Source organism: Eleginops maclovinus, chromosome 10, assembly GCF_036324505.1.
Source record: "Eleginops maclovinus isolate JMC-PN-2008 ecotype Puerto Natales chromosome 10, JC_Emac_rtc_rv5, whole genome shotgun sequence".
Classification (NCBI taxonomy): Eukaryota; Metazoa; Chordata; class Actinopteri; order Perciformes; family Eleginopidae; genus Eleginops; species Eleginops maclovinus.
Genome location: NC_086358.1, coordinates 16,966,356 through 16,978,474, shown reverse-complemented (window position 1 = coordinate 16,978,474; position 12,119 = coordinate 16,966,356). Strand labels below are relative to the sequence as shown.

General features: G+C 40.3%; 1 protein-coding gene across 3 annotated transcripts in view; it reads left to right on the top strand.

Annotated features, from left to right (window-relative positions):
- abca5 (ATP-binding cassette, sub-family A (ABC1), member 5) overlaps positions 1-12,081 on the top strand; it is a 28,528-nt gene extending 16,447 nt beyond the window's left edge. For all 3 annotated transcript variants that reach the window (XM_063893239.1, XM_063893240.1, XM_063893241.1), the window contains 18 exons: positions 105-242; positions 390-503; positions 2,049-2,219; positions 2,731-2,844; positions 3,636-3,773; positions 4,048-4,116; positions 4,204-4,280; positions 5,172-5,295; positions 5,411-5,528; positions 5,660-5,751; positions 6,006-6,181; positions 6,670-6,745; positions 6,896-6,990; positions 7,684-7,803; positions 7,883-8,035; positions 8,623-8,702; positions 8,842-8,897; positions 9,669-12,081. In XM_063893239.1, coding sequence (XP_063749309.1) covers positions 105-242; positions 390-503; positions 2,049-2,219; positions 2,731-2,844; positions 3,636-3,773; positions 4,048-4,116; positions 4,204-4,280; positions 5,172-5,295; positions 5,411-5,528; positions 5,660-5,751; positions 6,006-6,181; positions 6,670-6,745; positions 6,896-6,990; positions 7,684-7,803; positions 7,883-8,035; positions 8,623-8,702; positions 8,842-8,897; positions 9,669-9,809 — 2,052 coding nt within the window. In that variant the 3' untranslated portion in view covers positions 9,810-12,081. The remainder of the gene's footprint in view (positions 1-104; positions 243-389; positions 504-2,048; positions 2,220-2,730; positions 2,845-3,635; positions 3,774-4,047; positions 4,117-4,203; positions 4,281-5,171; positions 5,296-5,410; positions 5,529-5,659; positions 5,752-6,005; positions 6,182-6,669; positions 6,746-6,895; positions 6,991-7,683; positions 7,804-7,882; positions 8,036-8,622; positions 8,703-8,841; positions 8,898-9,668) is intronic.
- Positions 12,082-12,119: the final 38 nt, after the last annotated feature.

Here is a 12,119-nt window from a genome sequence, read left to right as displayed (position 1 = left end):
GTGTTCCAGATGAAGGGCTCTTTGTTTAAGTGCTGCTCCAACTGAGAGCCTTATATGTAGATGGAGTGGACTCTCCTAACACTTTCTCTTCTGTCTGTCTGCAGGCGTTCAGGTACAGTGTTGCCTTCAACAGCACCACAGTTCACTCCTTGCCAATGGCTGTCAATGTGTTAAGCAACGCTCTTCTTAGAGGTCTGAATGGTACTGGACGGATAAGAACCTGGACCAAACCATTTGATTATGTGAGTATTTAAAGACATACTTCACCCCCAAAAAGGATCATTTGTATATCAATTACTTATTTTACTTTCATATGATCAGGTCTTGTATATCCTGTTACCCTGTGCCATTTAAAGATACTCATTATTTTCTTTGTGCACATCCCTCAGCAAATGCCTGATGCCACGTCCTATGCTCTGGTGTACATAGAGGCCATCATTCTGGGGATGCTGGCTGCTGGGATGCCGGCGTACTTCGCCATGGACCACACTCGAGACCGAGAGGTAATCACGTACTCTCAGTGATAATAATTCTATCAATCTTTTTACCCTTCAGCAAGGCATTTGTTTTGCAAAGATAAAAAGTTTTGAGAAACGTTTATAATTTCTTGATTTTGAATTGTAACCATAGCTCTGTACCTAAAAGACAGACAGGAGAAGGGGCTAATATAGGGAAACATCTGCAGAGCTGCATAACTACAAAAGGTGTTCATCTGTGAACTAATGATGAGCTGAAATTCTTTGAATCTGTGTTGAAACTAAAAAAACTAATCTTTTTGTTGGTTTACCTGTAAAGATTATTATTATTATTTATTTTGATAAATATCACGACTGCTGACGACCATCAACTGAGCTGTGTATGACTTTCGACTAGCAGTGTTTGCTAGAGGGGGTAGGACTAGAAAAGTGTTTATGCTTCTTCTTGCCCCTTTGAACATGAACTTTATTATTTATACTTAAAAATAAAATCTTTGTTAACATGTTCAATAAATTGACTTAAAAAAATCATAATTAAGTAATTATTGACACCAACTATTTAAATAATATTAAGTCAGTTATTTTTAATGCATCATTGGCAGAAATGCTAGTTTTCTGCGCCTCAAACATGGAGATCATATATTATCCACATCTGTAGGTTATGGACTGACACACTAAGACTTTAAAGACTTCACCTTGGACTTTTAGTATCTGGGAACAACATTTTTCAGCACTTTCTGACATTTAAAAACCAAAGGATTAATCCATGAATCTAGAAGATATTTAGCAGATGACTTTCATCTGACATCTTGACTTTCCAATGCAAATTGTTAGTTGTAGCCCAACTACTGTGCACTCATAAACCTCTCCTTTGCTACATGTGATGATGTTTTTGTGGCACTTCATTGGACAGTTTGAGAAAGGGAAAACAGCAGGTAACATGAAGGAAGGGGATCACATGTGACAAAGGTTTGGGTATTTCATTGTTTTGTGTTTTTTTCTTTTAGAAACAGCTGGCCCAAGTCCCGAAAGATCAGTTGCTCAGTGCCCCTTAGCCCTCCTGTAGAGCAGAGACAACGTAGCAACATCCTTCCCTTTCTCCTCTGCAGATGTTTAATACTGTTAGCTATAGTCAAGGCTATACCTTAGATAACATTCACATTTAAATAAATCTCAGATAAAGATAAGGATTCAACATTTGTTTAAATATATAAAAGTTATCTTTTCCAAAAGCAAAATTCAACCTGCTTCAATATTGCACTATATTTCTTGGCATTTATAAAGCTTTTATTTATTTGCAACACTGACAAGTTGTATTTATTCAAAAAACATTGGCATATGACAAAAAAGTGATTTAATTGGATAAATGACTTTATTCAATTTAGTTATTTGTTCAAGCTTTTCATTTTGAAGTTTGATGCAATGACATATGACAATTCACCTCAATAGAAGCTTTGAATGTAAACACAAAGTTGGTACAGCCCTAATTATAGTAAAATAATAAAATAGATGTCAGCTATATAAGACCAATGTTTCCATCTATGTGTATCTTTGGATGTGTTTGTCCTTCAGATCAAGTGCCGCTCCACACTGCGTATCTCCGGTCTGGTGCCGTCAGCGTACTGGTGCGGCCAGGCAGCGGTGGACATCCCCTTCTACTACCTCATCCTGTGCTGCATGACCTTCATCCTCTTCTCCTTCCACACAGGAAACCTGCTTACCTCCAGCAACCTCACCGCTGTGGTCTGTCCTTTATACATGAAGCCTCACATCTCACAAGATCATTCCGTGGTCCACATGGAACCTCTCAGCACTGCCTTTTTTTATCCAGATGCTGTTATAAATTGACTCGTACGACATTATAAAGCTAGTTGATTCCACTATATATTTATACCTGATGCTGGATTTTATGGTGATGGTCATCGGACGTCAGGATCTTAAATGATCAGAACAACAAGCCAAGCAAACGATATGCTTATGATCTCGAGTGATTCTAATCAGTGTCAGAGTAACACTGATTTTAATATAAAACTGCTTTACTCAGAGATTTTCTCATTTTTAACGGATTTGTTTGTTTTGAAGAGGAGATCTCTACTGTTAAAACCTCCTGAATCATAAACATGCCCACCAAACTCTATATGTTATTTTTGCTTTGTTTATGAGAGCCTTAGCAGCATAAAAATAACATATGATTTTACTCTCAAAATCCAGTCTATAACACGTGACGCAATAAATATCTTCTCTCTTCTCTCAGGTCCTGTGTACCTTTGGCTTTGGTCCCTCCATGGTCCTTTTCTCCTATGTGTGTTCGTTTGGCTTCGCCCGAGTCCAGAGCAACAGAGATTTCTTCTCTGTCATCTCCATGATGGTGAGGCGGGACGCATTGTGCCTTCATACTGAAGTTTTTAAGATAAGATAAGATGTAACTTTATTAATCCCCGTTGGGAAATTCAAGCGTTTATGCAGCAGCAGATTGAGAGGAAAAAAAACTACAGATTCACACAAGGATATGAAATAAAAATACATATATAAAAATGATATACAGATAAGTAACTGTTTTAAAACAAACTGTTAGAACAGAAAATAATTAGAAATGATGTGGGCATATATACATATACAGTACATGCATATATATATATATATATATATATATATTTGTAGTGTGGTCACAGCTCTATTTTCAGAAAGGCACAATAGAATATTTTGGTGAAATCATTGACATTAGGCACTGGGATCACCAGTGCCTAAAGTAAGATTTGTCTTTAGATTAGTTTTTTATTAGCGACGCAGCCCTTTTAAATGGTTGTTATTGTTAACCTACTTTCACATTGTTTTGTTTGTCTTAAATGGTTTTCATTTGTATTATTTATTTACAGTTTTAATAGAAAACATTCCTTTTAAGTTGGTCTTTTATTAATTGTATTTTGTATTATTATATTACCATACCTTTTACTTGAATGTGTCTCTTAACCTTTTCAAATGTTATGTATATTTTATTATTATTATTATTTCAGTAGAATACGTTTATATTTTTACTCTGCACATGCTGTGTAAGAGTTTTGGATTCATATTTGTTTTGTTGTATCTCAACAATACCTTACTGTTATATTTTGGAGTCATGTGAAAGGATTAGCTTCCTAACAGAGGGACTTGTTTCAGGTGTGTGTGGTGTCGGCCTCGCTGGTTCAGTTGTCATTTGTGAACGACAGCCCTGAACTGACCAGGAACCTGCACAACGCTCTGTGCTTCTTCAACCCTCTGTACCCTCTCATGGGCTGCCTCAACTGCATCACCAAGGTACGAGCCCGACAGGAAGTTCCTTCATGGGTCTCTCTGGCTTCGTCTTTCTTTAAAACCTGCATTAAAGGAAGTGTCTACTAGCTGTTAAAGAGAGATGTTTTTAAGTTGTTTTTCTCTATTGTATACATTTAACTTGTTTATATAACATGATACAGGTTGCTTTCTTTGAACCCTAAAGGTGATGAAAGATCAAGCTGTTATTTCCTTTTTTTACACACTCACTGATGTATAATCAGGAACCCCCCTCACTGATGTTTTTCTTTGTTTCCAGGCGACCTTCCTCCCCTCTCTGTACGAAGAGAACTTCTTGTGGAAAAACCTGCTCATCGCAGTTGTAGCTGTATGTATATTTAAAACAAACATTGCTATGATCAGTAAATAGACACTCTTTGTGTTCAGGTATGATACTCTATGTTTCTGTGCTCAGCCCTATCTCCAGTGCATCCTGCTGCTCTTCCTGCTGCGTTGGCTGGAGATCCGTTACGGAGGGAGGACGATCAGCAGGTAGGGATCAGATAATTGGCCCGGGAGTGGCCATAGAGAGAAAAAATAAATAAAACGATGCCACGCTTTACTATTTGTGCGCTTGAGATGTAATTCGAGGCCTCGATTTAATTAAAACCTTTGCACGTTTTAATTAAATCAAAGAATAGAGAGCTGCTGTGGAGTGATGAGAAAGGAAGGGGTTGAAAGTTCGGTAAAGTTTGAAAGATATGACAGATTCAAACTTTGCGGATCCATAACTAATGAACATAACGTTTTAAAAATAAAAACAACGTGACTTTACAGACATAGCAGGGTAGACAACGCGCTACAGAGCAGTTTCTATCAGATACGCGTCGTCCTCCACGTGAGTTCATTCATTGGTTTGTATCTGCGGAGGAGAGACTGAAGGGACCGTCAACAAACTGCAACGCCGAAAATATATACTCATTAATTCTTGCTTTTTTATTTCAAACTATTTTCAATTACTTACATAATCATGTAGTGCAACCAAACCCCTTTCACACATCAATGGTGCATTGCTGCTCAGACTAATGAATAGTTTTATGGAAATATACTTTTAAAACATTGTGGAGATTTTTTTGTAAAGTTTTTCTTATTGAATAACCTTGCACCAATATCATATTGCAACCAAATGTATATCAAACATCAATAATCTCCTCCTGGTGGAACTAAATGTGCGAACATTTTAATTAAATCGAGGCCTTGAATGACATCGCGTGCGCACAAATTAGTAAAGCGTGGCCACTCCCGGGCTCCGTAGATAATTAACAAACTCAAAGATTTTTGACCTGTATTTTACACAAACAGTGTAAGCTTCTTAGTTTGAATTGATACCAGTGTGATACCCATGTCATGTTTTAATGATGGATCATTATTTTTCATGTCCAGGATCTCATCCAAGTCAAAGCCCAGAGTGGAGAAAAACATAGAGGAAGGGCTGAACGAGGATGAGGATGTTCAGATGGAGAAAGCCAGAGTGAAAGAGGCCCTCACCTGCCAGTCATGTGAAGAGGTGAGCTTCAGGGAAACAGGGAGCCCATATGTCATAATCCTGATCCTGATCAGTGCACCCCACCATGATGTATTCGCTGAAGTTAATTCCTCTTCCCTGTGTCGTGTTCATCTAGAAACCAGCCGTGGTTGTGAGTAACCTGAGCAAGCAGTACAAAGGCAGAAGAGAAGGATTTTCTCTCAACAAGGGGAGGAAGGTGGCAACAAAGAACATCTCTTTCTGCGTTCGCAAAGGTTTGTTTACTCTCACAGTGAAGCGAAAGAATGCCTAATTGCATGGCTATCAAATGTTTGGATTGCTCCTACCCACGGGGAAACCTGTGATGAATGCCCAGCCGTAGTCTTCATTCCTGCTGTCTATACAGGGGAAGTTCTTGGACTGCTAGGCCCCAACGGATCAGGGAAAAGCACCATCATGCACATGCTGTCCGGGGACACTGACCCCACCTCAGGACAGGTACAGATCATACTGAAGCCTCTCTCCTTGTCTCTACTAGTTCCTGATTCCTATTTAAAGATGTGGTGTGGATTTCAAGTAATTTCCCAAACAATGTTGACCCTGTTTATGATTTATAATATTCTGTTAAATACAGAGCTTCCCCTTGCTGCGATAGTATGAGGGATCATATGTGTGACCCTCTCATCTGGAAATATCTTAGTTTTAAAGATTGCATTAATGTTTGTTTTTTTACTTTCATGGCCTTTGTCCAGGTGCTGATGGGGGACTATAGCACGGAGTTCCGTCCGGTGGGAAATCCTCTGGAGCATGTGGGCTACTGTCCTCAGGTGAACCCTCTGTGGCCCAGGATCACTCTGCAGGAGCATCTGGAGATCTACGCTGCCATCAAGGGCCTGAGAGGACAGGATGTTCCTGACATCATCAAACGGTGAGCCTCAGGGTACTATGATTCACACTTTCACCATCGCCACTGCATCTGTGGCCTCCCTCTCACAATGTTCAATGACACTATTTTCGATGAATGTTTTTGTGACTTTAATCTATTTGTATAGATCCTTTTTTTTTTACCTAGAATGTCATTTTGAAATTCATAACTATTAACAATTGTTAGTTTGAGTCTCAGTCCTGAGCCAAATTTCCTGTTTTCATAATATTAACGTAACCTCATACTGTTTTTATTTGATCTTCTTCTATATTTCATGTTGATTTAGTCACAGATGGTGCTGACATTTTACAAAATGAACACTAATAGTCACTCTACTCACAGTATCTGATTATTTATCCCTTGCGTTTATTTGCGTGTACGGATCAACCAGCTGTATCCCACCTTTTTATTAAGAAGGTTTCCTAGTGATGTATGGGATATAAAAGCTGCCGTGTAAAAGCTGACACTTGTTTTGTTTTTATTGTTTTCAGTGTGGTGAACGCTCTGGAGCTGAAGGACCATTTGAACAAACAAACCAAGACCCTGTCAGCAGGTCTCAAGAGGAAGGTCAGAACACGTCCAACATTTATCACTTTACAAAGCCACTTAAATTGTAGAGTAGTACACATTTTGCTTCAACTTGCTCAACTTCCTGCCAATATGTGTTGTATGGACCAATATGCGTCCAAACTGACCACGCTGCTGTCTTGTTTACAGCTGTGCTTTGCCTTGAGTATGATCGGGAATCCTCAGATCGTCTTACTGGACGAGCCGTCGTCAGGGATGGACCCCAAGTCGAAACAGCGCATGTGGTGAGGCTATACTTCTGCATTTCCATTCTCCTATGTACCAGATCTGAATGTGGTAACCTGGGTTACATTTACTGCCAAAGGAGAAGGTTAGGTAAACATGTGTCATACTTATATGCCAGGAATAGTACATTTATAATAAATAAGAAGCATTTTGTAGAAAACATCTTTTTGACACATTGACAGAAAGTTCTGGCTTTTCCCAAAAAACTAAATCACAACAAAATTCAATCCTTTATTGTTATTTGAAGAACATTTGAAATTGTATTAATTAATTAGTCTTTATTTTAAACTTTTATATCTTAGAACGGGGAATCCTGGTTTAAAATGGCAATGATTCAATTATAAAGGCCATAAAAAAAGGCAAAACTACTATAAAATAATACCATAAAAAATGCTTTCTGAGATGCTAAATAATTTGATAGAAGAAGCAGGATAATGCAGTTTTGTAAAAGAGCTATAATTAAGCAATTACTGGATATTAAAAATGTAAAATATATTACACTTAGCGCTTAAACCTGATACTGGTTCATTGCTAGTACTTTAGTAAAGGAAAATCCTTTTCCTTTCTGATGACCTTGGTCACAGAGTGCTCTCGGCTATGGAACATGACTCAGTGATTATTCTGCTGAAGGACATTTAATCATGGAGGTGTCTTCCTTTGAAGCCTCTGACCTCGGTTTCTGCTCTGTGTAGGAGGGCCATACGTGCTGCATTCAAGAACCGTCAGCGGGGAGCCATCCTCACCACGCACTACATGGAGGAGGCGGAGGCCGTGTGCGACCGCGTAGCCATCATGGTGTCCGGACAGCTCAGGTTAGCGCGTTAGTCTGGGATGGGGCGTATGCTGAGAGAAAGGATCCCTGAATCACTGCCTTTATTTCTCTCTCATCAGATGTATCGGCTCCATCCAGCATCTGAAAGGGAAGTACGGTCGGGGCTACAGTTTGGAGGTGAAACTCAGAGAGGAGCTGACGGGGCTGCAGCCGGCGGCTCTGCTGCACAAAGAGATCCGCCGAATATTCCCTCACGCTGCCCGGCAGGAGAGGTACATATAATACACTGCAGTCTGTCATATATCCATGTCCTGAGCTTAGCTTTTGAGCATCTTTAAACTTAAATTTGGTTTAAATACTTGACTTTGATCTTTTTTTAATGCTAAATCGTACTTTCTTTTTATTATCTTTCTTTTTTGACCTATTCTTACAACTTATTCTCTTAGATTGTTGATGTTTGCACCACCATACAAAGCAAATAATAATAATTCTGGAAGAAATGGAGCATATTAAGCTCCCTAGAAGGAAAAAGCACAGAAATGGGACAGAAAGGAGCATTTTACGGATGCTTAAAAGTAGAAATTCCAGAGCAATCAGTGGATGAATTATAGTGAAGTATACATATTCTACAAACTATACAATTTCCTCCTGTTAAAAAAATGTTTGCAACACTTTTTCTAATTCCTTTGTTCTGTGGTGAATTGTGGGAAATATAGCCTCTAAATGGTACACACATTTACAAGCACAAGTCCTGCTAAATAGCGCTTAAACTCCACATGCCTTTAATAAAATGTGTAATGCTCGGTCATGATTGAGTGAAGTGAACGCATCACTACGACGACAAATTCTTTCTGTGCAGCTTTGCCACTCTGATGGTTTACAAGATTCCCATGGAGGATGTCAAATCTCTGGCCAAGGCATTCGCTCAACTGGAGAGAGGTGAGTCTCACACACACACACACACACACACACACACACACACACACACACACACACACACACACACACTGAATCCATTAGAGTGTATCTGCCGGGTCATTCAGTGTCATTAATCTTCCTAATCTCTGTTTATCTTCAGCCAAGCAGAACTTCAATTTTGAAGACTACAACTTCTCCCAGTCGACCCTGGAGCAGGTACAGTGTGCTGCAGATGATGGTCACATTTATCAGAGAGGAAGAATATCTCACTGCTAATCTAATCTTCATATGATCTGCAGCTGTCCTATTTTAGAGACTTTTTAGAAATATGTAAAAACAACCTCAAAATGTTTGAAAACTTTGCAATCTCATCTCACTTACCAGGACTTCAAGCACTGCAGTGAAACATGCATACTTAAAAACTGGAAAATTATTTTTTTGTTGGCCCTATTTCTTGATAATTTTCCAATATGAAGCCCTAATGATTGACTTAGCTACTTACTTCACAGTGAACATTGATTTAATGGGGGCCACTTTTAAAGATAACTATATCAACTCATCCATTTACAGACGCTCCACTGCTCCTTTAAGACTCTGTAATCTACCTGTATTCTCACTACTTCCCAAACACATGCATTTCACTAAAAGTTTACAATTAAAACTCTTCCGCATAAACAGTCTCACACCTGCGCCATGCTGCATTTCGTCCAAGCAAGTCCTGATAAGTCGGATATATTAAAAATAGTAAATTTGGGGAGAATGCATGTCTGTTAAGCAGTGAGAATTGGACTACCCCCATCCTCTGGAATTTGTTTTGATTCGGTTTTTGCCATGAAGGCATACAAGAAAGACTTTTCCTTGAATACAAAAGCAACAGCGTGGTAATTGATATACTAATGATCATTCTGGTTAGTATTCCAGTGGCCATTTCCCACCTGAAAGTGTTCCTCAGCATCTTGATTTCTGTCTCCTCCTCCCCTCTGCCAGGTGTTCATGGAGTTTGCCAAGGAGCAGGAGAACGAGGAGGAGGAGGTGGGCTCCCTCAGCACCACGTTCCAGTGGCAGCGCCTCCGTCAGGACGGCTCCGTGCCCGTCAATCACGCGGACAGCATCGTGCACCAACTCTGAGACTCCGCCTGAGAGGAGCCGGACTCACCCATCCGAACATTGCCCCGGGGGCCTCGGCGCCTGTGGGCCAACACCAGCACCCTGCTCGCTCCACGCAAAACTGACACCCACCCGCCCCTAATGAACAGAGGGGGGCTTTCACACACACACTGGGTCTTTCTGTGTGTGTGTGTTTGGGCTCAGGAATGTTTTCTGGGTCTGAGGCGTGCATGTGTGTATCCCTCGTTCCACTGGTGCTCCGTGTTCTCTGAGTCGCGCTGACCGAGGGCCGTGCGGTGTTTCTCCGACACGCTGATGCGACACCTCCTTCTCTTTCTAACAGTGTTTTTTTTTATCTTCACAGGGGAAAAGAAAAAGATATATAAATAATGTTTATGCTTTGTAATCCGTCCTCCTTTGCGGGAGGCGTTACAGCCGGTGTGTTCGCTCGTCTCTCCAGGTGTTTCGGTGTGTTTGTGAAACCGTTTTTTTAAACTTTTTTTGTAGGGATCCGTCCACGACCGTACCAAAGCCCCCCCCCCACACACACACACGGACACGTTATTTTTGTTGTCAGATGCACGTGCATTGACAGTTTTTAAACCAAGCCCCCTGCTTATTCGTCCATTCTGCTCTTTTTACACCAGCATGCACATCTTACTAACGTCCAGACCACCTTTCTCCAGGACCGAGTGTTCCAGCATGCACGCTCATGATTATTTAAGTGTTGCAGACGGTGTTTGGATGAAGGGTTTCCGATTCTTCTTTTGTGGCCTTCCTCTCTGCAGGTTTAGCTTTGATCTAGATCCCATAGCTTGGGGGTGTTAGAATATGCACACCAGTTCATGTAGCACACCGCCCTCCTCAGACACCAGCCAGGGCCTCTTGCGTTAAGAGGCGGAGCTCGCGTTCACACCCAGACGTCCGTCTCCTCTGAGAGTTTGAATGTACGCTTGGCCTCCGGTGAGAGGAGGGTTCCTAACTCATCACTCTGTTTCACTGTGGTGCCACTTTTCAATCTCGCAGCTGTGTTTTGTGAGCTTTATCTAAGCCTCTTTGGTGTGTGTATCTTGTCGTGTGTGCTGCGGCTAAACCTGTATAATCTACTGTTTGTACGACCATCAGCAAACACATTAATTGTAATTTGATCATGACATTCAGGTGACAAGGGAATTTGTAGAAATGTGATTTGTACGGCTCAGTTTTATTTGTTAATGATCACACACAGACTTTGGAGGGGGATATCTGCCCTTACATATTTTACTTGAGGCGGACGAAATAAAAGGAACATTTGTCAAACTAATGCGACTCGACAGCGACACACACACTCCGGCCTCAGACCTCTCTAAGCGTCACAGAGGAAGTGTGTGTAGCAGAGGTACAGCAAGGTAGCTACGTTTGATTTATCAGAACTTCATCTCATGGAATTTTCAACAGCCTAAGATGCTTGTTGATATGAAATATCATAAACTTCAATACATTTTCCGACCAGAGCCTGCTGCAGCTTCTATTGATCCGTATCCCATTAAATTTGATGTTTTAATAATGACATTTTGAGTTAATCTCATGGATTTGTAAATCTGACACCGATCGACCTCCCATCATGCACTACAGACACTAAAGAAAATCACTGTTTGAGGAAGCGAGTGGGAGAGATCTTTTTTTAAATGTGAAAACTTTATTTAAATGCTGTTCCCATTTTTTTTTTGCAAACATGTAGCCTTGGTACCTTTTTTTTATTAGGGGACAAATGAAAACACTGGCTCTGCATGAGGTTTATTTATGTGTTGCAGGTATGGATGTTTTCTTTGGGATGTCATATATACACTACCTTTATTTTGTATCTGCTTTCCTAAGTGCAATGTAGGGTTAGGTTCACGAGTGCAAACATTCTCTAAGCTTTATCGTACTCTAACATTCATGTGTGTGAAACCTGTAGCCACCCAAACTAACATGCACTTGTCTGACCCCTGCCTCCTGAAACAAAAGCGTGTAGTTGGAGTATTTAACGTGAAGAAAACCAAGTTATTCTTTGGCTCTGTTGAAAGAGGAGCATTTACGCAACATGGTGATGAAGGTGGTTTCATTTTGTTTTCCTGGTGGTGGTTCTATTGCACTGTTCCTGGGACATTTTATAACCTTTCTTTATATTATGCAATCTTTGTAAGATTATCTGTGCACTGATTTTATTTTTTAAAGACTGTGGTTTAGCTCTGTGCTGTGTTTCCCTCCTGTATCACCCTATGTCTGGATGGTCTCTACTAGACCTTATGAATAAATGTTAATCCAATTACGCTTTTGTCTTTTTTTTGTTTTTTGCACTTAGATACA